Source organism: Eleutherodactylus coqui, chromosome 9 (assembly GCF_035609145.1).
Source record: "Eleutherodactylus coqui strain aEleCoq1 chromosome 9, aEleCoq1.hap1, whole genome shotgun sequence".
NCBI classification, from domain to species: domain Eukaryota; kingdom Metazoa; phylum Chordata; class Amphibia; order Anura; family Eleutherodactylidae; genus Eleutherodactylus; species Eleutherodactylus coqui.
Window position 1 is genome coordinate 119,366,092 of NC_089845.1, and position 27,577 is coordinate 119,393,668.

At 46.0% G+C, this 27,577-nt stretch overlaps 1 protein-coding gene across 1 annotated transcript in view; it reads right to left on the reverse strand.

Moving 5' to 3' along the window:
* Positions 1–18,472, reverse strand: part of CIBAR1 (CBY1 interacting BAR domain containing 1) — a 29,604-nt gene extending 11,132 nt beyond the window's left edge. The window contains exons 1-6 of the mRNA XM_066578417.1: positions 18,326–18,472; positions 16,267–16,501; positions 14,155–14,223; positions 6,173–6,274; positions 4,469–4,474; positions 740–844 (exon numbers count right to left, since the gene is read on the reverse strand). Of these exons, the coding sequence (XP_066434514.1) occupies positions 740–844; positions 4,469–4,474; positions 6,173–6,274; positions 14,155–14,223; positions 16,267–16,501; positions 18,326–18,342 (534 nt within the window). The 5' untranslated portion in view covers positions 18,343–18,472. The remainder of the gene's footprint in view (positions 1–739; positions 845–4,468; positions 4,475–6,172; positions 6,275–14,154; positions 14,224–16,266; positions 16,502–18,325) is intronic.
* Positions 18,473–27,577: the final 9,105 nt, after the last annotated feature.

A 27,577-nucleotide genomic window follows, 5' to 3' on the forward strand; every position in this document is an offset into this window, starting at 1 on the left:
AAAATTAACCAGCGCTCCGGTGCTTTGGAAAATGGCAGATGATGCAAGGTAGTGCAAACGAGGTGTATATGATGTGGATGTTACTTACTTCGCAGGGGTGCTAGTGGTTAAGCACCCCTGAATCCAAGGTAGCAGGCAGAATTCAGAAGGTATATATAATAATTCCTTTTTATTGCGACGCGTTTCGGCCGTTATATCGGCCTTTCTCAAGCATGAGTCACTGATGGGGAACACTCCCCTTAGGTTTTGCCATGGGGAACCTGTTTGTAAAAAATATTTTATCCCGCACTACTACTTTAACCTCTGTAGTCACCTAAAGCGCATAAGTATACAGCCAGGGAGGAGGCATGGTTATCTCCTTCATTATGACTGTCACAGGTGCCTCCAATGATAAACAGTAACCGTGATAGGAGTTTCTGCCCCCATAAAAAGAGCCTGTGTGGTACAGTCCATGTAACATTATCACACAGGAATTACATTGACTAAAAAGTGACTTCTTGGGAAAGCAGAAAGCCAAGTAATTCCCAGCTGGTTACAATGAGATTACATGACCGACCTAATGAGAAGGAGTCCAGGAATTTCCAAACAGAAAGAAGTAACTAACCAAGGTATTAGTAGGGACAGATATACTGGGGTCTAGTTACATAATAAATGGTTGGGGGGGGGGGGGGGGGGGGAAATCACCGACGTGGCCCTTTAAATACAAGGCTATACAATGCAGCTGAAACATCTGACTTACTTTTATATCTTTAATCTTCTGTTTTTCAAAATTGTCAATTGTTTCCTCCAGCTGCCGACTTATTCTGGCCGCATCCATTGTAGCTCTCTGTAGTTCTGTTTCAGCCTTAAACACAGACATTTCAAGAGGGTCATAAACATCTTAGTTTTGCAATAGGACTGGAGATTTTTAAGTGGGTTACTAAAGGAGCTTTCAGGAATCTGTAAGACAATAGAGACCTGGAAGCGTTGATTTAAAGGGAGAATTTTACAACTCTGTACGTAAAAGATTATATAAACATCCATGGCAAAGTAAAACTTAAAGGGGTTATCCGAGTTCCACGTTCTATGTAAAAATCCCATCCCCAAGCAACAACATAACAAATATGCTTATACTCATCTCTACCCGTTCCCCGTGTCCCACACCACTGCTCGGTCCTCCACTCTGTTTGTTTACAGCCAGCAGTCCTGGCTGGTTTACGGGACATCACAGGCGTTGCAGCCAATAACAGAGCTCAGCGTTCAATCACTGGGCTCTACTTTTGGCTGCAGCGCCGGTGACGTCCCATAAACAGGCTGGGGCAACCTGTAAAAGTGATGACAGAGGGGATGCCCGGAGTGGCAGTAGCTGGGAGTAGGGACTATAAGCCTATTTGTTATGTTACTGCTTGGGGATGGGGATTTACACTGAAATCATTCTGGACTAATACATTGTAAAGTTCAATATTTTTCTTAACTTCATAGTCTACCAACATTTTCTTTGCGGGATATTCAAGTAACTCTTCACTTTCTGGACAAAATTTTGTCCCGGGACTGGGGGAAGGAGGAGGTATATTACTTATACTTGATCTTCTTGGCCATCCCTATGCCAGCTCTGGCTTCTGTTTATGCGCAGCCAAGATGGCCGCATGCCCATTTTCTAACTACGCTATGCGTTGCTCTGTGACTGGCTAGTGTTCATCACATGAGCAGCGCTAGTCAATCACAGAGCAGAAACAAAACATTGCTAGCCCTAACACTAGCAATGTACTTTAGGTGATCAGTTAGTCTAAAGATGGTGCGGTCCATCTTGTCTGCCCAGAAAATGAAACTGGTACTTTTACACGGGCCGATGCCCAAATAATTGATCAGACCAGCTATTAAGAGCAACCGTTGGACAGTCTAAACACGGTATCCGACTGAGTACTGAGGGAGAAGTGACATTTCACTGAAATGGAACGACTAATAAGTGACTTCTCGCTCAGTATATACTGCCAGTAAATGAAGGGTGGCAACTGGAAGATATCTCTGTAGCACTCCGCCTCCATCCGCTGAACAAATGTGTGAAAGCGCAATAGCCATAATCGTTGCAGCCATCCCATTAGAGCTTTAAGCCTGTCTCCCTTACCTGGCATCTGTATGCGGTGGTAAAGTAGTTGGGGGCAAATATTTATTATTTTCTTTAAAAGCAGATAGAAAAAAAGGCAGAATGTGCATAAATTGAGAACGGGGGTTATTTTTTGCATTCTGATAAGACATTATTTTCTCCAGAACACATAATAAATGCGCACCAGTACTAGAAGAGTAGGAACTGTTATTTTTTGTTAGTTTTTATTGAATTTTTTTTTTTGCAGAAAGAAGAAAACTGTTCAGTTTTAGTTTTGGAAAATTGGAACTTACTATTTTAGTAACTAAGTATTTCACTTTTTTGTCTTATAGTAAATTCTACCTTAACACGACAACATCTGGGCTGAGGAATTGTAGTTTTCTATTAAATGTAATCAGAAATTAAACCGCAGTCTTAGGGCTTATTCACTGAAGATTTTAAGCAGCCAATTTAGGCCAAATGCAGATGGCCAGGTCCGATTCCAAGTATGATATCCTCCCAGTGCAGTGACCCCCCGCTTACCTGTCCGGCGTCTTCTCTCTGCTCTGTGGATGTGCAGGCTAGCGCACAATCGCACTTGTGCAGTACAGAGCCGTCGGTCTGGCAATGACGTGGATCTGTGTGAGGCTCACACTAGAATATAGGACATGCTGCGATTTCCACCCCACGAGCCGAATACTGCAGTTGATCTCCACTGGTGGGCATGGAAATGCATTTTTCAATGCATGTCCTTTGGGCTGTATTTACTGTGGGATCCGGAGCTCCGGATCCCGCAGTGCAAATATGCCCGTGTGCATTGGGACTTAGCCGCGATAAAAAAAAAGAAAAATCACGACCATCTAAAGCATTAGTTTCCAATTGGAATAGTCCATCGGTGAACAAAAACAGCGACCAATTTTATACTCTGCCAGAAAAGATAGGTTTTGCCTTTTTGTCGAGATAAGCTGGAAGCTCCCATAGACTCCTACGGGAGCTGAAAAAAAAAAGGGGAGTGAGTTTAGCAGCATCCAAGGCCGGAAAAAGATTACAGCTGCCTCTAGTTAGACATTAGAAGTGATTCTGCCGACTGAGGAATTTCCGCACTGCAGCGTATATTTTCACTAATATGCCGCTGCCGCCCATGTGAGTAGATGAGAAAACGCAGCTAAAGCTCCGGACTTAAAATCGCGGCTATTTTTAATCCACATGTTTTTTGGCTGCGAAATAGCCAGCGTGAAAACTGTGTATTGTTTGCAATGAATCAGATAGGAGACCTGGATCTGCAGAGGGGAACATGCAGGAAAATGGGAGAGATGAGTATTACCTGGTTTATTGTTTTTTAGCAAGGGGAACATGATTTTACAAGAAAAATTTAAGTTGGACAAGCCCTTTAAAATATACAGGTTGTAGATTCAAATGGGTTATTGCAAATTGTAGTTCTCCCATCACATTTAATTATTGACTAGTAATTATACAGTACCAGAGTTTCTGGTGGCCCCACACAGCTCTGCTACATGCACGTCACACACACACACACACACACACACACACACACACACACACACACACACACACACACACACACACACACACACACACACCTCTGCTACATACATTCTTCATACAAAAGGGATCAAAAGCAGCAAAGCAGAGTCCTGCACACAATGATCACCCCCTGGTCATGTGACCTGGACTCCTCCCACACAAGGGACTCATCACAGGTCCTGTAAGCACACAACTGCTGTAGGTGTTCGTTAGTATTACATCCCCTACAAACCCAAGCAGCCTCAGTTGCGATGGTATACTAATGAACACCTAGGTGGACAACAGCAGTGTGCTTACAGGACCTGTGATGATGTCATTGTCATGTGATCAGGGGCGGAGCATGTAACTCACGCACGCACGGACAGGTCGTTGTTAGTATTTTGATTGATTTGAGTTAGTGCTTTAGGAGAAACTGTTACAACTAGCTATCATTGCAGCTTGTGTACCCAGCTGATCCCATTCCTGCAATAAGTAAAGAAGGCAATAAGGATGCAAACAGCTCAGCACAGGCCGTAACAATAGAAATAAAAATCTATAAATCCAGGACCCAGAAAGTAAAAAAAAAGTCCCATGCTGGATAAGCCATGCCTAGTAACATAGCAGATTGAAACTAGACAAGGGAAAATACAGCATCAAAAACTACCATATACAGCTACCTGCTGCATATTTCAATTTCTAATGGTTTCATTCCTGATAATTCAGCATCTTGGTGGTCCTAAGTACGATGCATTATAAAATGTATTACTGTAGGTTAGTATAACAGGTACTAATAAAGTTCTCCAGTCAAAAAGTTCCACGTGTCAAAAGAGAAGAACAGTCCATCTGGTGCAAGCGATTTCATGAAAATGATGCAGTTTATACCTGAGACTTAATACTCGTTAAGGAAAAAGTTAATGAAAACAATACATACATACATACATATCTTTGGATCTATTCCATTTAAGCCTAAGGAAGAACTAGAGATGGGAAGGCCTGGAAAAACCCGGAAAATTTTGAGAAAAAAAAACAAAAACAGGTTTATTTCTGTTTTTTTCCAAAGCCATGTTTTATGTTCTATAATTTAAATACCATGTCAGAGATATGTATTCCACACACTTTTTTTCAGTTTTTCCAGGGAAAAAAATGCTTTGGAAAAGAAAGAAACAACCCTCCCCCCCCCAATTTTTCCATGCCTTCCCATCACGTTTTAACCCCTTAAGGACCAGGTAGTTTTGTACCTTAAGGACCAGACACTTTTTAGGGATTTTACCCATGTGGCGGTTTTACTGCTCCATTTTTTTCCTTTAGCTACCAAAATTATTTTTGCTGCGTTTTTTTTCCCGTGACATATAGGACTATTTTTTTTATATCTTTTTCACTGACTTTTTTCCCCATTTTTTAGTTTTATTGGGGGTAAAATGCTAAAAAAATGTTTTTTTTTAACATTTATAGTTTTTTTTTAAAATTATTTTTACATTTACACTAAAATAAAGTATGGAAATGGGTTCCTCTATTTATTTCGGACGTTTTGATATATCGTATGTATGGTTTTGGTTTACAGGGCGCATACGGCGATGTTTTTTGTTGCCGTCTGCTTTGTGTTATTCTCTTTCTTTTGTATGTATTGTTTTACTTATTTATGTAATTGTGTTTTTTACTATCTATGTCCCCCATGATGTCATACAAGGCCTCTGGGGGACATTCACTTTTTAAAAAAAACTTTATTTGACACTTTCCCACTATAGTTGGGGCGTCCATAGGAGCCCTAATTACAGGGGAAAGCAACCTCTGTGGTGACATTAGTCACCTGCAGAGCTGCCAGGGTTAAGTCTGACCCTCCAGCTCTGCAGTAGCAGGGAATCCCGGGAGGTTACATGACCCCCCGAGGCTCCCGTAGTGAAAGTACTTCTTACTTTCACTTTGCCCAGACAGTGCTCATTGAGCACTGTATATCGGGGAAGCAGAAGGCAGGAAGGGTTAAAAATCCCTCCTGCCTTCTGCTCTGGGTTATCAGCTGTCACTATCAGCTGATAACCCCTTCCTCCCTCTGACTGATTGCAGAAGCAGGAGACTTAGAGCACCGCTGTATTTTTACTATTGGCGGTCCTCTAAGCCCAGGACCAGCCGCCGTATATATACAGCGGCTAGTCCTAAACGGGTTAAACAATACATCTGTATCAGCAGTGCAATAAGAGGGGTTTCTGCTGTGATCTCAGGGGTCCTCCAGTCATTCTTCCAAGTACTGTACTGGCCGGGACTTCCTCTTCCATACTTACCATGCTGCCTTGCATAGCCCTGTTCCAAGCAGCTGCAGGGCAGCATCTGCCCCTCTGTTGCATGTAGTAACTAGCAATGTCATCATGTCCCTGTTACTAGAGAAGCCAAATGCCTAATGACAGGCAATGGATAGCAGAGGGGCTAGAGGGGAAACCGCTAGTGGCCGCCACTTCAGACTTGATTTTCAGTGGTAAAACAAAAAAAATTGAAGACAGGTATATGACAAGATTGATGATGCACACACAGGCTGTTAGAGGACCATATGCTGCGTGAAAGGTTAGTGTCTAGTTAAGTGGATGGAAAGGATACAATTATTTGCCGGTCGGATGGGTTTCTCTGACGTGTTTTTTCTAACTGTGTCATCTGCTTCGATTCTCTGTTCCTCGCATTTAAGGTCACTTTTAGATCCTCCTGTAAAAATAAGATAAGTTTTAAAAAATGCTCACTTGACACAACCCTACTATAGTGTCTCTCTCCACTTGGGTAGGCCAAATCCTTTATGTCAAACGCTACTTTCGTCCCCAAGCGTTGCACCAGACTTGTGCCATACCATTGGACTCCTTTAGATAAACGATGGGGGTTTTCTCAGTGGATGGTACTGGGAAAGCTGCTGATATATTAACAGTTCAAAGTGAATGAATGGCCACACGCTACGCGGTAGCACCAAGTTCTCCAAAACATGAGATTCTTTTAGCAACAACTTCATTCTGGAGGACCTGTCCTCAATGATGTCCATATTCTAACATAGAACAGTGGTCCCTCAACATACAATATTAATTGGTTCAGGATGACCACTCTATGTTGAAACCATAAAATTCTATGGAAAACTGCTAATTGGTTCTGAAGCCCCCAAAGTATCATCCACAGTACAAGAACATGTACCTATATTACATGTTATAGTCACTAGATTATAGAAGATGGGTCACTGATCCAGGGGTTATTCTGACTGCCAGATTTGGAGTCGAGAAGACTTTTTTTTCTAGAACGAGGAAAATTGTCTTTTACCTCATAGTAATTTTCTTTCCTCTGGATCAACACCTGTCCATTGATTGTATGTGGTATCGCAGCTCAGCCCCATTCCCTTTACTCGACTGGAGCTGCAATACCACACACAACCCATAGATGGTATTGTACTGTATTTGGAAGAAATGTTGATGAAGTAGTGGAAACAGCAGATCAAGGTGCAAAGCAACGAAGTTTCTTTATTTCTTTCCTCCCAGACAGAAAAACACAACATTTCGACTACAAGAGTCTTTGTCAAGTATGCCATACTTGACAACGACTCTTGTAGTCGAAACGTCGTGTTTTTCTGTCTGGGAGGAAAGAAATAAAGAAACTTCATTGCTTTGCACCTTGATCGGCTGTTTCCACTACTTCATCAACATTTGTACTAAAGAGCGGCTTGGCTTGGATCCCAAACCCAGTGGGCGTGCAGGATACCTGTTCAAACCATATGGTACTCATATTGTGCTGCTGACAACTTCTTTGCCTCTGTATTTGGAAGAAGGCAGCCATGTTTTTTAATACTGGACAACCCTTTTAACCTAGTGAGGACCAGGAGCCGTAAATATATGGTGCTTAGTCCTGGGCAGGTTTGATTCTCGGAAGTCAGACAGCCTACAGAGAAGGCAGAAGTGGTTTCTAACTACTTCTGCTTTCTCCTTGACAAGCTACACAGCGCTCAGCCAGTGCCGTCTAGAGAATGCAGGAATCGACGGTGGAGTTTCCTGCATAGGACCAGGGGCGATCACTTGATCGCCAGCGACCCCCAGCATATCAGAGCTGCAGGGTCTTAACAGACTCCTGACCAGCTTTGCCAGTGTCTACTGTCACACTAGGGGGATGTTTTCCCCTGTAACTGGGGTTCCTATGGTGGCTGCAGTTACAGTGAAAAAGTGTGAAATAAAGAAAATAAAAATACAGAGTGAATATCCCCAGAGGTCTTCTATGATGTCATGGGGGGCATAGATGTTCCAAAAAACAAGTTACAAAATACGGAAAAAAATGGATTATACCTACCTGATAATCAGGTTTCCAGGAGTCTCCATGACAGCACCAATTGAGATTGCCTCCTCCTGATAGGACAGGAACACACTGAGAGGTTAAAAGCTCCCCCCCCTTCCCCACTTTCCTCAGTGGATTCTAACGAATTGCCGGGGTAGGAGCTCAACTTAAATTTCTTCCCTTAACCGGGTTTTTTTTGTTGATTATGAAATTATATTATATTATATTATATATTTATTTATTTTTTATATTATATTCTATAGTTTCTTTTTTATCCATTTAGGGGGGGGAAGGTACGGGTGCTGTCGTGGAGACTCCTGGAAACCGGATTATCAGGTGGGTATAATCCATTTTTTCCCCCAGTCGTCTCCACGACAGCACCAATTGAGATGTACCAACTAAAGTTTATTAGGGTGGGATTGCTGCCGAGAGGACTTTACGGCCGAAGGCCATGTCCTCGTCCTGCTGCAATTTTACCCTATAATGTTTGATGAACGTGTGGGGTTTTTTCCAGACTGCGGCTTTGCATATCTGCACGACCAAAGCTGAGCTATGTTCGGCCCATGAGGATGCTACTGCCCTTGTAGAATGGGCTTTAAGAGCTAAAGGAATTTCCTTCCCGAGTGCCCTATAGGACTCTATGATGGCCAGGCGGATCCACCTGGCTATGGAGTTTTTTGCCGCTTTGTTCCCTTTATTTGGCCCACCGAACTGGATGAACAGGTTGTCGTCCCGTCTCCAGTGGCTTGTCGCATCTATGTAGCCTAGGACTTCTCTCCTGACGTCCAGGCAGCTTAGGAATTTTTCTTCCTCGTTTTTAGGTTTGCTAAAAAATGAGGGAATTATTACGTCCTGGGACCTATGAAAATGTGATACCACCTTTGGCATGAAGGCAGGGTCCGTTTTAAATATTAATTTGGAGTCCGAGATTTTTAGAAATGGGTGGCGAATGGACAAAGCCTGCAGCTCGCTAACCCTCCTTGCAGACGTGATGGCTACTAGAAAAACGGTCTTGATTGTAAGCATTTTTATCGGTAGTGCTTCGATCGGCTCGAATGGTTCCGCTGACATGGCCCTTAGAACCCAATTAAGGTTCCAGTCTGGAACAAGTTTTATGGGTCTAGGTCGTAATCTAGCTGCTGCTGTCAAGAACCTGTTGACCCATCTATTGTCCACGAACTTTGTGTCGCATATGGCGCTAAGGGCTGCGACCTGGACCTTCAGGGTACTTGGAGAGAGGCCCATCTGTAGGCCCTCCTGCAAGAATTCTAAGATCAAAGGGATGCTCGGGATAGAATCCCCGGAATCCCTTCCCTGGCTCCATGAGGAGAACCTTCTCCAAACCTTCTGGTAGATAAGGTGGGTCGTCTTTTTTCTGCTGGACATTAACGTTTCTACCACTCTTTGTGAGAATCCCTTCCCCCTTAGTGAGGATTCCTCAAGAGCCATGCTGTTAAGTGGAGTCTGTCTAAGCCCGGGTGGTTCAGTGGTCCCTCTGATAGCAGATCTGTCCAGGTCGGAAAGGTGACTGGGTCCTGGACACTCAATGTTGTCAGAAGATCGAACCAACTTCTTTTGGGCCAGAAGGGGGTCACCAGGATTAGCGTGCATACCTGGGTTCTGAAATGCTGTAAGACCCTGGGGATCAGCGGTATCGGAGGAAACGCGTACACTAGCCCCCTTTCCCCAGTCCTGGCCTAGGGCGTCTATTGCTGTAGGACGATCTCCTGGCCGGAGGGAGAAGAAATTGCCTGCTTTGGCGTTCTCCCTGGTTGCAAATAGGTCCAATTGTGGGGACCCCCACCGTTGGTCAGGATTCTGAATGCCTCCAGGGAGAGAGACCATTCTCCTGGGTCTATCTGCCTCCTGCTGAGGAAGTCCGCTTTTTGGTTTAGCGTCCCTTTTAAATGTGTTGCCGTGATCGAAAGGATCCGGCCCTCTGCCCAGTGGAAGATTTTCTGCGAAATGTTTTGCAGGGCAGGAGACCTTGTGCCCCCCTGGTGCCGAATATGGGCGACCGTGGTGGTATTGTCCGACAGTATCTTTATATGCTGGTTCCGTAGCAAGTTTCCTAACTGCTGTGTGACCCGCCATACGGCCTGTAGCTCTCTGTAATTGGAGGATTGTTCTTTTATCCTTTGGGACCACGGGCCCTGAAAGAACTGGTTCCCCACATGCGCTCCCCATCCCCAGGCGCTTGCGTACGTTGTGATGTGCGTGGCTGGGTTTTGTAGCCAATGAACCCCTTCCTGCAGGTTCGCTGGGGATGTCTACCAACGCAGGGATGTTTTCACTGTGTTTGGGATATACATTTTTGTCCCTAGTGAGGACTGCTTTTTGTCCCATGTGGATAGGATGGAGGCCTGTAGAGCTCTGGTGTGAGCCTGGGCCCATGCTACTCCGGGAATGCATGACGTTAGGCTTCCCAGGAGAGACATGGCTTCCCGAATTGTGCATGATCGTTTCTGTAGGAAGGATCTGACCAGCCTTTGGATTTTTTGTATTTTTTCCTCGGGCAGGCAGGAGCATTGTAATTCTGAGTTGAGCGTTATGCCCAAAAACGTCTTCTTCCTGTCGGGATCTAAGCTGGATTTTTCCCAGTTTATGATCCATCCTAGAGACTGGAGGAGTTCTAGTACTATCTCTAGGTGCTTCGTTAGTAGTTCCCTGGACTCTGTATTATTAAAATATCGTCCAGGTAGGGTATTATTAGGATCGACTTTTTCCTCAGGTAGGCAGCTACCTCTGCCATAATTTTGGTAAAAATTCTGGGTGCTGAGGAGATCCCGAAAGGCAGGCATCTGAATTGGTGGTGCTCTATTCCTTTGCTCATATCCACTGCGAACCTTAGGTATCTTTGGGACCCCTCGTGGATCGGTACGTGGAAATAAGCGTCCTTCAGATCGATGGATGCCATGTAGGCCCCTTTGGGAATCAACTTTATCGTTGAAGAGATGGACTCCATTTTGATTTTTCTGTACTTGACACAGGTGTTCAAGGGCTTCAGATTCACTATCATCGGCTGTTTCCCGCAGGGTTTTCTTACTGGGAAGAGCCTGGAATAATGGCCTTGAGTTTCCTTGTTTTGCGGTACGGGGGATGTTGCGTTTAGATGTTGCAGGTCCCAAACGCTCTGTCTTAGTAAGTGTAACTGTTGCCCTGAGCCTCCTGTGATAATGAATTTCCTTCTGGGGAGGGACACCAGTTCTATCCGGTATCCCTGCTGTAGGATCTTTGGGATCCATGGGCCTTCGCAAATTGCGGCCCATTGGTCCACAAAGTTCCCCAGCCTTGCCCCTACGGAGCTGGCGTCAGGGTCTGCTTGGGCTCCCCATGGTGGGGATTAAAGAGGATATTTCTCCCTCTGCCCCCCTTGGGGTAACTCCAGCGGCCTGTCTTGCCCTTGCCTCGGTAGACCTCGGGCTGTTGCCCTGGGGTTCAGAAGAAGGTCTTCCCTCTCTGCGGCTTTTCTTCCGGGAATCCCTTCTTTTTGTCGGCCGCCTTCTCCAGGATTTTGTCTAGGTCTGGTCCGAACAAAAACTGGCCGTAGAACGGGAGGGCGCATAGTTTATTTTTTGAGGCTAAGTCACCTGACCATGATTTCAGCCATAGTACTCTTCTGGCTGAGTTAGACCGGGCTGTAGCTTTTGCCGAGAGTTTAACCGTTTCGGCCGCGGCATCCGCTAGGAAGTTTGTTGCCATACGCAGGATAGGTAGGGAATTTAGGATCTGTTCCCTTGGCGTTTTATTATTAAGTGTAGCTCCAGCTGTTCGAGCCATACCCCCAGAGTGCCGCCACGCAGGTGGCTGCGATCCCTGGCCTAAGTATGTTTGCCGCTGCCTCCCATGATTTTTTTAGAAGGCCTTCGGCTTTGCGATCCATGGGATCTTTTAATTGTGCGGCATCCTCAAAGGGCAGGCTCGTCCTCCTAGCTACTTTGGCCACTGGGACGTCTACCTTGGGTATCTCTTCCCAGCTTGCGGAAACTTCCTCCTTGAATGGGTACCTTCTTTTTACCCCTCTAGCGGAGAAGGAACCTGCGTCTGGTTTCTTCCACTCCTTTTGGATAATTTTAATGATATTTTTGTGGACAGGGAAGGTATGTTTACGCCTCTCCCCTAGTCCCCCAAATATCTCATCTTGCAGGGTGCGTGGTTCTCTGGGCTCTTCCATTTTTAATGTAGCCCTGACTGACTTAATCAATTCCGTTAAGTCGTCCTGATGGAAAAGGTATCTTTTGTAGTCCTCATCGTCTGAGGACTCCTCGGCCGCCTGTTCCTCTTGCTCCGATCCGATAGAACTCTCGGAGTTGGAAGGCTCGTCGGGAACATACGCCTTTTTCTGGCGTTTCTCTGGCGGCGCCAGCTGTGATGTTAGGGCTGATCGAACCTCCTCCTTCACCAGCTTCCTAACGTCATCCATGAATCTCCCCGATTCCTCTTTGTCTAGCCTAGCTACCCATGCCTTGCATAGAGGCCTCTGGTACGTAGCTGGCAGTCTCGTCCCGCACTCCACGCATTTTTTGGGTTTTGTTCTGGGGGGGGATGTCGTTTTTATCCCCCTGACAAAAAAAGGGAAAGTATTTTTTGCGGGTAAATATGCAATTTTTCCATATACAATACATTGGATTTTGCATTTTGTATTTTTTGCCGCACTGGCTACTTACGGCCGCTGAGGCTGAGGTTTCAGCTATCTCTGGGGCTGGAGCACTCATTACTGTACCGGTGCTGCAGAGACCCTGCGACCTGTAGTCCTGGTCCACCTTCTGGCTTCTCTCAGGTTCCTTATTTTGAATTTTCGCGCTCCTGCGCTAAGCCCCACCCCCTCCGTGCGTCTACTGATGCGAGCGTGATGACGTCACCACGCTGGACACGTGACGCGCCGCCCCGCGCCGTCAAAGGGCTTCCTGGAGCGCCGCGCCGTGACTATACGAGGAGGAGGAGGGGGACTGAGGCTCCCGCTTTGTACCCCCCATGGGCCGCCGCGGGAGGAACCTGGCCCGGGGGCTACCACCCCATGTGGCGTCCCGGGAGTCATCTGGCTGGGAAGGGAGGACAGGCTGACCCACTGCCCTCCGATCTGCCTGTAAGTAAATCCTGGCTGGCTTCTCCACCAGCCCCTCTCAGAGATCCTGCCTCCTGGCAGGACAGGAAGACACTGAGGAAAGTGGGGAAGGGGGGGGGAGGAGCTTTTAACCTCTCAGTGTGCTCCTGTCCAATCAGGAGGAGGCAATCTCAATTGGTGCTGTCGTGGAGACGACTGGGGGAAACTAATTTATAGAAAAAAAAATAAAAATTATAATATATATATATATATATATAGCCATCGCCGACACCAACATAAACAGTCGCCATATCTGCCCTGCAATCCAAGATTACACAAAATTATATATCAAGACGTCCAAAACCAAATGGCAAACGTATTCCTCTACTTAATCTTAAAAATAATTATATTTAAGTTAAAATAAAGAACTATAAATTTAATTTTTTTAAATTTTGTACACATTACCCTAGTAAAATAAAATAAATAAATAAAAAGCTATAAAAAAATAGCCTCATGGGTGAAGGGGAAAAAAATGCAGCACGATTAAATTTGACGAGTCAGGAAAAAAATAAATAATATATATATATATATATATATATATATATATATATATATATATATATATATAGCCATAAATCCACCAGATGGATTTAAAAACATTAAATAAATAATCGCTAGCATGTGTCTGGTCCTTTAAGAATGAAATACTGGTTTGAACGAGCAATGTCAGAGATCGCTCAGGCAGCCTGTTTATACAGCAGATACCCCGTTGGCTCGTTCAGTGTATAAGTGAATGTGACCCGACTCAATGAGCCAAAGACGATTTTTATGCCTGCATAAAATGGACAAACAAAAAGTGAACAATTATCGTTAGTAGTGAACAATAGTCATTCCGTGTAAAATGGCCTTTAGTCTGAAACAACTGCTGGAAGCTGGAAAACACTTTATATGATGACAGCAGCTTCTTCAGGGTTCTGTAATGTACAGTGCACCAATGAGCCGCGCTCACCTGGTTCCAAAGCAGCAGCTCATCCTGGTACAGGTAACAAGCAGCACAGAACATGTAGAGAGGCGCTGCTAGACAGCCAATCAGAGCATGCCAATCAGTAATACATATGTTACAACGACCTGGGAAAGACCAGAAATGGAAATATAGCATCCCAAGGCCATTGTAACTTGAGGGAGAACTGTATAAAGACCCCTAACCACAGATATACAGTAGAGGAACTATATACATACGTACCCTTTTAACCTTGACTATAGCTCCGTAGCTTTTCAGAGGTTCAACCACTTTGGCTTCAAGTCTTTCCACCTAAAAGTAATTCACATCTTCAGTGCAGAAAACAAAGATTTCACTGTATATTACCAGAACAGCCAGCAATCATTCCACATATCTTTAGTAAAGGAAAAGAAAAAAACTTTAATCCTGAGAAACTTCACCAATATGTTGTACATGTACTGCGCTAGCTCCGTGTACTATACTGCAGTGTACTACCGGCATACCGCAGCCTACGAATACTGCAGCGTACTATACCGCAGCCTACGAATACTGCAGCGTACTATACCGCAGCCTGTGAATACTGCAGCGTACTATACCGCAGCCTGTGAATACCGCAGCGTACTATACCGCAGCCTATGAATACCGCAGCGTACTATACCGCAGCCTACTATACCGCAGCCTGTGAATACCGCAGCGTACTATACCGCAGCCTATTAATACCGCAGCGTACTATACCGCAGCCTGTGAATACTGCAGCGTACTATACAGCAGCCTGTGAATACCGCAGCGTACTATACCGCAGCCTATGAATACCGCAGCGTACTATACCGCAGCCTATGAATACCGCAGCGTACTATACCGCAGCCTATGCATACCGCAGCGTACTATACCGCAGCCTGTGAATACCGCAGCGTACTATACCGCAGCCTGTGAATACCGCAGCGTACTATACCGCAGCCTGTGAATACTGCAGCGTACTATACCGCAGCCTATGCATACCGCAGCGTACTATACCGCAGCCTGTGAATACCGCAGCGTACTATACCGCAGCCTGTGAATACCGCAGCGTACTATACCGCAGCCTGTGAATACCGCAGTGTACTATACCGCAGCCTGTGAATACCGCAGCGTACTATACCGCAGCGTGTGAATACCGCAGCGTACTATACCGCAGCCTGTGAATACCGCAGCGTACTATACCGCAGCCTGTGAATACCGCAGCGTACTATACCGCAGCCTGTGAATACCGCAGCGTACTATACCGCAGCCTGTGAATACTGCAGCGTACTATACCGCAGCCTGTGAATACTGCAGCGTACTATACCGCAGCCTGTGAATACTGCAGCGTACTATACCGCAGCCTACGAATACTGCAACGTACTATACCGCAGCCTACGAATACTGCAGCGTACTATACCGCAGCTTACGAATACTGCAGCGTACTATACCGCAGCCTATAAACCTGAACAGATTGGAGAAATAGGACATCTTAGGGCCTGTTCACATCTTGTTCTTTGTCTACATTTACTGTGTACAATGACATGGAGGATATCTGTGTGTGCTTTAATTTTCACTAAGTAGTGCTAGAAAAAATTTGGGCCATCTTTTATTTGTTTTTTTGCGCAAGAAAAAAAAAGAAAGAATAAAACCTGGAGTAAAAAACAGACACACGCAACGCATAGGGATAAAACGCGGACACGCACAGGCATTAAGATTGGTCTGTTTTTCATGGACAAAAATTGGACAAGCTCATTTTGATAACTCCTACGGCCGGCTTCACACAGGCGTATTTGTGTGCGCAATAGAATAGAGAGTAGAATCCATGGATTTCAGTGGGTTCGTACACATTTCTGTATTTCAGGTGCTCATTTCAGTCACGCAGAAAAAAATATATATATATTATATATTAGAACATGCTATATTTTTTCTGCATATTTGCGCACCAAAGGTCCCCATAGAAGTCAAGTGGGATGCGCAAATGCACGTGCAATACGCAAGGAGATGTGCAAAATTCTGTGTAATTGCGCAGGAAAAAGAACACATCTGGAACTCATAAACCAATTAAATCAGTGCGCCTTTGTTTGGCGCACGCAAATACGCTTACGATCGTGTGCGGGTGGCGTAAGGCAAAGGGCTGTGTGCTGTTCGTGTAAGTCCACGGACAGCACCCCCCCCCCCCCCACCTATAAGGCGATACACATAGACTATATCTTTATGTGAAAAACAAAACCTCACGGCCGTGTTCTTTTCCCGTCACAGACAAGAGTAGGACATACAATGCCGATGAATGTGCATATCGGACAGGACACGGACATTTGGCACTAGTGTTATACAATATCACGCGTCCCTCCGTACCTCCGCGTGGCGATAATCCTGAAGTTTGGCAAGTTCATCGGCGAAAGCCTTCAGTCCATGCTTGAGATTTGGGGTTTCGGTGTCGGCATACGCATTGACTTCTCTGACCAGGAGATCAGCTTTGTCCCGCAGCCTGGCAGTTTTACGGACATAGCCGGCGTAGATTTGGCACAGCTCTCCAAAGTGCTTTTCCACATTACTGACCGTTTCTTGAATCTGTCTGGTCTGATTGTCCCTGGAGGGAGAAACTACAGTAAAGTGTCGGGTAGGTCACCTGGTCAACATTGGGTTGTACCTGTGCTTCACACTCCTCTCTGCAGTCAGCGCACGCCGCTCTCTATACGTATGTGTGCGCACGGTGCAGAGCCCTACGCACGGACCAGGGCCGACGGCGAGGAAACGGGAAGGCTGGCAAGAATAAAAAACACCCCACAGGACTCCATGTTCGCTTCCTACGAGCGGATAATGAAGATTATTGTGCGCATAAGATGTGACAGGTTTTAAAGACAGATGATGTCTATCCCCTTAAAGGGGTTCTGTCGTTATAAGAAAACCATGTCCGCCCGCAGGGCCGGCCTAACATGGAAAAGAGAGGGCATACTCTCCTGTCCTGGAAGGCTCCTGGTAGACGGCTCAGCGGAAGTCAGGTGTCCATTGCGGCCAATCAGAGGCAGCAGCGTCACCATACATACATACAGCGATGCTGCGGCCTCTGACTGACAACAGCGGACCCCTGACTTCCGCCAGGCTGTCTACCCAGATGTTGCCGCCGATACCGCTGGCAGCTCTCAGCTGCATACCGGGGCTCCAGGAGATGGAGTATGCCCATTTTTTTTAATTTTAGGCCGGGCCCAGCAGGTTGATGGGGTCTTCTTGTAAAGACCAATCCCTTTAAGGATGCAGCCCCCCCTTTTTTGTTTTTTTCCCTCACACTTAAAAAAAACCCAAACCCTATTTCATTTGTCTATTCATGTGAGGCTACATTCACACGGACATGAATCACGCTCGAGTTTTGTACATTGCAAGGCGCACAAAAGTAGCGGGAACATGAACTCCGTTCTTTCGAATGGAGTCCTACACACGAGCGATGTTTTCCCTCACAGCGATGCTGCGAGATTAGAAAAAAAATTTTAAATGACGGAATGCTCTATTTTTTTCATGTTCCTCGGAACACATCGCCTATTGATTTCAATGGGACCTTAAATACCGCGCATATCATGCGATGCGAGGTTTACCATTTTAAAAAACGTGAAGCACTCCCGATCCTCTATCGTGCGTCAAACACACCAAGAGGATCCGAGTTTCACAGGAGCAGAGCGACAGGTTTCTGCCTGAATAGCGCCTCGCATCCGCGAGTAAAACGCGTGTTGATGAGCGCAATATCAGGCAGAGTTTCTCGTCCCATATCACGCTCGCCAGGGTGATACAAGCCTAGCTGTCTGAGGGCTTGGTTTTTTGCAAGACAAGCTGTATTTTTCAATAGTACTATTTATATTTACTATAGAATGTAATAAAAACTTAAAAAAAAAAATTAAGTGGGGGGAAAAAAACCAATTATGACGCACACACACACTTTTCTTTGTTTAATAAAAAAAACAAAACAAAAAAAAAACTTTCGCTCATTTGTACTTTTTTTTGGTCCCCACGGGGGACTTGAACTAGCGGCCATTTGGCGGCCTATAACATATACCGCAATACTGAATACCACAATACGCCGACTTTCATTTTATCATGGTGCTCGTTATGGTTTTCTCGGCTGATGGGGACCTGAAGGACAGGATGCAACCTTCGCCATCAAGAACAGCGGCGCAGATGATCAGCTGCTGAACTATCATTTCAGCTAAAGACCAATAACAGCCTGAAGACGTTGGCAACCAGAGGCAAACTACAACTCCCAGCATGCCCCGACAGAGCAGGAGGATGACAATGCATGCTGGGAGTTGTAGTCCCACAACATCTGGAGAGCTAGCAGTTGGGGGACCGGAATATCCTGGAGGGATTCTGTTATATATATATATACACGGGTACTACACGTGTCTGCAGCGCCCCTCATACACACCTGGCCTGGAGGAACATGGCAGCTCGGAGACGGCAGCAGTGTTACGGGGGAGGTCGCGGCTCCTTCCCTCTCCTCCCAGTCCCCCTGATCGCAGTCCTCACCTCGCTCTGGCCTCCGCTGTCTGGCTCATGATGATGGCGCGTCCTCCCACATCGCAGCTCTTGCTCCTCCCTAGTTACCAGGGGGCGCCGTTGCCATGGTTTCTGTCGGGAGCGTCCGGCTGTACCTGAGCACGTGACACAGAGGGGGCGGAGCCTGGATTCCTGATTCCTCGGCTTTCAGGCGGGAAGTGACGGTCGCGGTACAGATGTGCGGCCTCTGTAGATGTGTTTAACCTCAAGTAATCCGCTGTAATCCCATGGAAACGGCCAGTGTGCCCAGATACTTTGTAGTGGCTGACCGCGTGTTGTTCATTAACATCATCACGTTCCAACAATAATAGTGCCGGATCTAGTAACTGTAACCTCAGTAGTGACCCCAATAGTAATAGTGTCCCCAGAAGTGACCCCAATAGTAATAGTGTCCCCAGTAGTGACCCCAATAGTAATAGTGTCCCCAGAAGTGACCCCAATAGTAATAGTGTCCCCAGTAGTGACCCCAATAGTAATAGTGTCCCTAGTAGTGACCCCAATAGTAATAGTGTCCTCAGTAGTGACCCCAATAGTAATAGTGTCCTCAGTAGTGACCCCAATAGTAATAGTGTCCCCAGAAGTGACCCAAACAGTAAGGGTCCCTAGTAGTGACCCAAATAGTAATAGTGTCCCCAGAAGGGACCCAAATAGTAATAGTGTCCCCAGTAGTGACCTCAATAGTAATAGTGTCCCTACTAGTGACCCCAATAGTAATAGTGTCCCCAGTAGTGACCCAAATAGTAATAGTATCCCCAGTAGTGACCTCAATAGTAATAGTGTCCCCAGTAGTGACCCCAATAGTAATAGTGTCCCCAGAAGGGACCCAAATAGTAATAGTGTCCCCAGTAGTGACCTCAATAGTAATAGTGTCCCCACAAGTGACCCAAACAGTAAGGGTCCCTAGTAGTGACCCCAATAGTAATAGTGTCCCTAGTAGTGACCCCAATAGTAATAGTGTCCCTAGTAGTGACCCCAATAGTAATAGTGTCCCTAGTAGTGACCCCAATAGTAATAGTGTCCCCAGTAGTGACCCCAATAGTAATAGTGTCCCTAGTAGTGACCCCAATAGTAATAGTGTCCCCAGAAGTGACCCAAACAGTAAGGGTCCCTAGTAGTGACCCAAATAGTAATAGTGTCCCCAGAAGTGACCCAAATAGTAATAGTGTCCCCAGTAGTGACCTCAATAGTAATAGTGTCCCCAGTAGTGACCCCAATAGTAATAGTATCCCTAGTAGTGACCCCAATAGTAATAGTGTCCCCAGAAGTGATCCAAATAGTAATAGTGTCCCCAGTAGTGACCTCAATAGTAATAGTGTCCCCACAAGTGACCCAAATAGTAATAGTGTCTCCAGAAGTGACCCAAACAGTAAGGGTCCCTAGTAGTGACCCCAATAGTAATAGTGTCCCCAGTAGTGACCCCAATAGTAATAGTGTTCCTAGTAGTGACCCCAATAGTAAGTGTCCCCAGTAGTGACCCCAATAGTAATACTGTCCCCAGTAGTGACCCCAATAGTAATAGTGTCCCCAGAAGTGACCCAAACAGTAAGGGACCCTAGTAGTGACCCCAATAGTAATAGTGTCCCTAGTAGTGACCCCAATAGTACTAGTGTCCCCAGTAGTGACCCAAATAGTAATAGTGTCCCCAGAAGTGTCCCCAATAGTAATAGTGTCCCCAGTAGTGACCCAAATAGTAATAGTGTCTCTAATAGTGACCCAAATAGTAATAGTGTCCCCAGAAGTGTCCCCAATAGTAATACTGTCCCCAGAAGTGCCCCCAATAGTAATACTGTCCCCAGTAGTGACCCCAATAGTAATAATGCCCCCAGTAGTGTCACAAATAGTAATAGTGTCTCTAGTAGTGACCCCAATAGTAATAGTGTCCCTAGTAGTGACCCCAATAGTAATAGTGTCCCCAGAAGTATCCCCAATAGTAATACTGTCCCCAGAAGTGTCCCCAATAGTAATACTGTCCCCAGTAGTGACCCCAATAGTAATAATGTCCCCAGTAGTGTCACAAATAGTAATAGTGTCCCCATTAGTGACCCAAACAGTAATAGTATCCCTAGTAGTGACCCCAATAGTAATAGTATCCCTAGTAGTGACCCCAATAGTAATAGTGTCCCCAGTAGTGACCCAAATAGTAATAGTGTCTCTAGTAGTGACCCAAATAGTAATAGTGTCCCTAGTAGTGACCCCAATAGTAATAGTGTCCCAGTAGTGACCGAAATAGTAATAGTGTCTCTAGTAGTGACCCAAATAGTAATAGTGTCCCTAGTAGTGACCCCAATAGTAATAGTGTCCCAGTAGTGACCGAAATAGTAATAGTGGCCCAAATAGTAAGTGTCTCTATTAGTGACCCAAATATTAATAGTGTGTCCAGTAGTGACCCCAATAGTAATAATGTTCCCAGTAGTGACCCAAATAGTAATAGTGGCCTCACTAGTGTCCCAAATAGTAAAAGTGTCCCCAGTAGTGACCCAAATAGTAATAGTGTCCCCAGTAGTGACTTCAATAGTAATAGTGTCCCTAGTAGTGACCCAATAGTAATAGTGTTCCTAGTAGTGACCCAAATAGTAATAGTGTCCCCAGAAGTGTCCCCAATAGTAATAATGTCCCCAGTAGTGTCGCAAATAGTAATAGTGTCCCCATTAGTGACCCAAACAGTAATAGTATCCCTAGTAGTGACCCCAATAGTAATAGTGTCCCCAGTAGTGACGCAAATAGTAATAATGTCCCCAGTAGTGACCCAAACAGTAATAGTATCCCCAGTAGTGACCCCAATAGTAATAATGTCCCCAGTAGTGACCCAAACAGTAATAGTATCCCCAGTAGTGACCCAAATAGTAATAATGTCCCCAGTAGCGTCGCAAATAGTAATAATGTCCCCAGTAGTGACCCAAATAGTAATAGTGTCCCTAGTAATGTCGCAAATAGTAATAGTGTCCCTAGTAGTGACCCCAATAGTAATAGTGTCCCAGTAGTGACCGAAATAGTAAAAGCGGCCCTAGTAGTGACCCAAATAGTAATAGTGTCCCTAGTAGTGACCCCAATAGTAATAGCGGCCCTAGTAGTGACCCCAATAGTAATAGCGGCCCTAGTAGTGACCCAAATAGTAATAGTGTCTCTATTAGTGACCCAAATATTAATAGTGTCCCCAGTAGTGACCCCAATAGTAATAATGTTCCCAGTAGTGACCCCAATAGTAATAGTGTCCCCAGTAGTGACCCAAATAGTAATAGTGGCCTCACTAGTGTCCCAAATAGTAATAGTGTCCCCAGTAGTGACCCCAATAGTAATAGTGTTCCTAGTAGTGACCAAAATAGTAATAGGGTCCCCAGTAGTGACCTCAATAGTAATAGTGTCCCTAGTAGTGACCCAATAGTAATAGTGTCACCAGTAGTGACCCCAATAGTAAAAGTGTCCCTAGTAGTGACCCAAATAGTAATAGTGTCCCCAGTAGTGACCCAAATAGTAATTCTGTCCCCAGTAGTGACCCCAATAGTAATAGTGTCCCTAGTAGTGACCCAAATTGTAATATTGTCCCTGGTAGTGACCCAAATAGTAATAGTGGCCCCAACAGTGACCGAAATAGTAATAGTAGCCCTAGTAGTGACCCAAATAGTAATACTGTCCCCATTAGTGGACTCAATAGTAATAGTGGCCCCAGTTGTGACCTCAATAGTAATAACCTCTTAGTGACAAGCATATTTTTTGCTTTAAGGGCCAAGTGATTGTAATTGTTGCATTGGAAGAGCCATAACATGAAGACATACTGTGTTTCCCTGAAAATAAGACACTGTTATATTAATTATCGTCCTAAAAGAGGCACAATGTATTATTTTCGGAGGGTGTCTTATACTCACTAAACTGCCGGTGTCCGGGTGCCTCATGCTGGTCCCCGGCGCTGCTGCAGGTTGCAGTGCAATCCTCAGCATTGACAGAGCACTCTCTTCCTGGTAACGGGGCTTTGAATATCCCGCCTCCAGCAAGCGACTGCTGTGATTGGATCACGAGCACCGTGGCTCAGCCAATCAGAGACAGCGCTCGATGAACCAATCACAGCGAGTCAGTGATGTCATTCACTGAATGGCTGTGAATGATCGAGCGCCGTCTCTGATTGGATCACGAGCACCGTGGCTCAGCCAATCACAGCAGTCACTTGCTGGAGGCGGAGTATTCAAAGCCCCGTTACCAGGAAGAGAGTGCTCTGTCAACGCTGAGGATTACGCTGCAACCTGCTAGCATCCGCGTGTACCTGTCATTTCTTTCTTCTTTGTGTACTGTGGATGGTCCACACAGCGAGCCGTCGGACATGTGCAGTACAGTTCTTTTTTTATCCCTGCTTTTCCCACTTTGTCGCTAGGCGAATGACGTGGATACCAGTGACCTTTCCGCAATGTGATTACAGAAGGGCTGAGTTCAATGGAAGCCGTCCGTGCGGAATCCGCACTTAAATAAAGCATGCTGCAATTTTTCCTCCTAGACAGGAAAATCGCGATTGATTTCCGCTGGTGTAGAGGACAAATTGCTTTTCCGCTTTTCCTGCTATGGAAGGTGTTTGCCATGGAATCCGGAAGCCATCTGTGTGGAATCCGCACAAAAATGGAGCAGACTGTAATTTTTCCTCCACTTGCGGATACCGCGATTGGTTTCCCCAAGTGTGCAGGAAGAATCGATCTCCCATAGCATGCTATGGGTGGTATTTGCTGCAGATCCGTGATGCGGACGCCCGCCGTGGATTCTGCAGCAAATATCCGCCCATGAGCAGGAGGCCTTAGCTAGCGGTAATTAACAACAGGTGAAACTACAGTGAAAGTTAATCTGCTCCCGTGGTATCATTATATTACTTGTTTGCATTATTCTGCTCTACAATAAATATTGCATATTCTAGTAACTCTGCGTACTGCATTGTATCCTGAATCTGCATCGCGATACCATCTGCCATGAAAACTAAACAGCCGAGTTTCTCCCCTTCAAAACGCAGGCAAAGAAACGCTAATAGCAGCCGGCACTTGTCATAGGCACTGAACTGAACAGGTGCCGGCTGCGATCAGTGTAGCTCTGCGTACTGCATTGTATCCTGAATCTGCATCGCGATACCATCTCCCATGAAAACTAAACAGACGAGTTTCTCCCCTTCAAAATGCAGGCAAAGAAACGCTAATAGCAGCCGGCACTTGTCATTAGAAGTTCAGGTGCCGGCTGCGATCAGTGTAGCTCTGCGTACTGCATTGTATCCTGAATCTGCATCGCGATGAATCCGCCTGTTTAGCCAGCCATGTGGACGAGATTTGTCAAAAATCTTGTACACGGGGCGGACAATCCGTCGCAGCAAAGTCGGCATTAGCCGGCGCTGTGGCGCGGATTCTCGGGTCACAGCATGTCAATTCTTTTTTTTCCATTGCGGCCTTGCTCCTCTCTATGGGAGAGCCAGCCGAAATGGAAAAGCATGCAGCTAAGCCGCTCCAAAACCTGCAGCTAAGTGCCGCTGGTTTGGAAGCTGTGTTTATCCCGCGGAAATCTCGCGTTTTTTTGCTGCGGCAATACCGCGAGATTTCCATGGTAAAATCGTCCCGTGGTAACCCAGCATCAGGGCTCCTGCACACAGGTGAGAGCAATATTGGGCTGTGATTAACGGCCTGATATCGCCTCGCAATGCATGCGGATTCCCTGGTTGTGAGGCGTTTTCATGTGAAAACAGCCTCGCATCACTGTGGAGAATCCCTTCATCCCATTGCTTTCAATGGGGCGGCAGCATTCAATGCAATGGCTGTGATTGGTTCTTCGAGTGCTGCAGTGATTGGCTGAGCGTGACTGATGCAACACAAAGGAAGGCTCCATAGGAAAACATGGGCTACAAAACATAGCAAATCGCGTCATTATTCAGCATTCCACGATTATTTTTCTCGCAATATAGCAGCCTACAAACCATCACTAATGTGAAGTAACCCATTGGAAAGCCTGGGCTTCACATACATGCGATTTGTTGCATCAAAAGAAAAATCGCACAATTTTGTTGCCTGTGGGAAAGCGCCCTCACACGAGCAAATGTGCAAAAACACCTGCGTAAGCGTGACGCATTAGCACCATGAATGATGCGCTTTTGTCGCATATTACTGTACTTTTTGCACTCACAGAGCCAGTTTATTTTGGCGCAGGACCGACACCCATCGTGACTTTAAAGGATATTTAGCCTAATGAGTTCCAAATGTGTTCTTTTTCCTGTAGAATTGCGCAGCATGTTGTGCATTTGCGTACATTTTGACTGCGCACCTCCCACAGACTACTATGGGGACTTTTGATGCGCACAGAAATAGAGCACGCTGTGTTTTCTTCTGTGCATGTGAAATGGGCGAGCAAAAAGGATAATCAGTAAAATCTACTAATGCGCTCAGACACGAGGTCAGGGAGATCGGAGTAAACTCACCGGCAGAGGGGAGGGAAATCAGCTGGTGGCCACGGAGAATCGCAGCAATTCGCAATGATTTCCCGCTCATGGACAGGGGGCTGCGCTTTCCATAGCAACGCTACGGAAAGCGTGCATTGCGTTCCCCGCGGCCGGATTATCGCCACAGGGAACGCAATTCAATAACGCCCGTAGACAGGCAGCCTAATACAGAGTGCCAGGAGGCACAAGGTGCTGAAGTGCAACGCGTTTTGGCTAACCGCAGTAGCCCTCATGAAGCACATACAAAATATGGACAAGAACATCAATATATAAAGGACTTACATCAGAGACGCCGTTCATGTTTTAATGTCCGTTCTGTCGGCGCCCCCCGAGTGATGTGTGCAGTCCCCTACCAGACAGCATCAGGCTGTTACTACTTGTATCCAGTATGGAAAATAAAGAAAGCTGTAAAATAGTAACAATTGTTTAATTTTTTTGGGATAAACAAACAAACAAATCCAGAGAGGTAAAAGATGATGTATAGAGTGTGTGCGCCACCTAGTGGTCAGAAAGTGGTAATGTCCAATGACTGTTTCTGCAATTGAGAATTCCTGCAGAATGTGAATCGGTGTTGGTCCATATTGTGGGAATGTCTATACCAATATGTATAATGAGGCCTCCTTCACACGGGCGACACCGCATCGCTACGAGAAAATCGCTGCGATATCGCTGCACCGTATGATATTTTGTCATGCTTGACAAAGTCCTTTGCATAGGACGAAACGTCGCATTTTTTGTGTGCTCTGCTTATGGAGTTGTTTTAAACAATAAAGATGGCTGTTGGATTTTTTATCCGCTGAGGACTTCAGAATTTCTGTTTGATATGCTCTATCGGCTGCTGCTCTCCTTGACATTTTTCCTTAATCCAATAGTAGGAGCAACATCCAAGGTGTAACACAGCAGTCCATATAATCAGCTTGAGAAAGACCCAGAGGGTGGGTCGAAACGTCGCTGTCTTGACCATGGAATAAAAGAAAATTTCCATTTGATATTGAAGTTATCTTGATTATATGGACTGCTGTGTTACACCTCGGATGCTGCTCCTACTATTGGATTAAGTAGATTCCAATTTAGGGTGACTACCCACTAGTGGTTTTTTTTCCACTGCGAATTCGCTGCGTTTTTTTCCAATTGTCAGTGGGACTTTCCAATGTTAAAAACGCAAAGTTGCGCTGCGTTTTTAACATTAGGAAGTCCCATTGACAATTGGAAAAAAAAAGCAGCGAATTCGCAGCGGAAAAAAAACGCTAGTGGGTAGTCACTAGAGATGAGCGAGCGTACTCGGAAAAGCACTACTCGCTCAAGTAATTTGCTTTATCCGAGTATCGCTGTGCTCGTCCCTGAAGATTCGGGTGCCGGCACGGAGCGGGGAGCTGCAGGGGAGAGCGGGGAGGAACAGAGGGGAGATCTTTCTCTCCCTCTCTCCCGCCCGCTCTCCCCTGCGACTCACCTGTCAGCCGCAGCGGCATCCGAATCTTCAGGGACGAGCACAGCGATACTCGGATAAAGCAAATTACTCAAGCGAGTAGTGCTTTTCCGAGTACGCTTGCTCATCTCCAGTAGTCACCCTAAAAAGGGGTATTCTGGACAGAAAAAACTTTTCGCTATGAGATGTGTATATTTAAGCTAAACAACTTCCTAAAATAGTCACTGAATTAAGGATTTTTTGTAAGACCTTTATCTCACTCACCCCTAGCCAAAAGTCCCGCAGTTTGTAATTTTCCAGTGTGTGATTGCAGTACTCCATCCTCCCTTTTGAGATACTACTTCATATTTCACTGTCACGTTTGTATTAATGCACTCCAGATCTGCGGTCGTCTGTTTGAGAACCACAATGACCAAGTGTTGTTATGTTCTGGGGAAATTATGACAAGACCAAACTCAGTGCAAGAAACAAAAGTCTTCAGACTTAAAGGGAAAAGAGCAAGCAGGTTATCATAAGAGAAGCCTGAAGAGGCGACGGACAAAGCTGGTCCAATTCAGGGGAAAGTTGGTGTAACCCCCAGGGATTGGTTGGCGTCAGCACCTGGCTAGCCCGGACAGGTGCTGGGACCCACTGACCCTGGAGGGCGGGGGGGGGGCACTCAAGGGTGGGATTGATCCTGTCTTTATTCTTCCAAATCAATTGTAGCCAGGTCTTTAAGACACAGATACAATTCCCTATGCAAGCAGCACTACAATAAACCAAGCACTTCGGCCGCCTGCAGACGAGCGGGTCGGATCCGGCAGCGAGAATTCTCGCCGCGCGATCCGACCCGAGCGCCTGCAAGGACGAGCGCGTACTCACCCGCGCCTGGCGGACCCAGCTCTTTCATGTGCCGGCTGCCGCGCAGCCGGCGCATGCGCAGACCGGAGCCGGCGGCCGGGTGAGTGCGTGCCCCGCAGAAAATTAGGACATGCCGCGGTTTGTTTGCCTCGCAAGATTTCGCGCGGCCAAACCGCGGCCGTCTGCATAGGAGTGCGTATTTTAATGCACTCCTATGCAAACTTTCAGCGGCGGAAATCCCGCGGGAAATCCCGCGGCGGGATTTCCGCTCGTGTGCAGGCGGCCTTCCTGTTCTGCTTCTTGGTGTCTTCTCTGTCACACAAAGTACGAAGATGACATCATGCAGCCTATGGCATTCCACATGATCTTGGACAAAAGAGGCCAAGGCTGAGGATGGGGGATGCTGT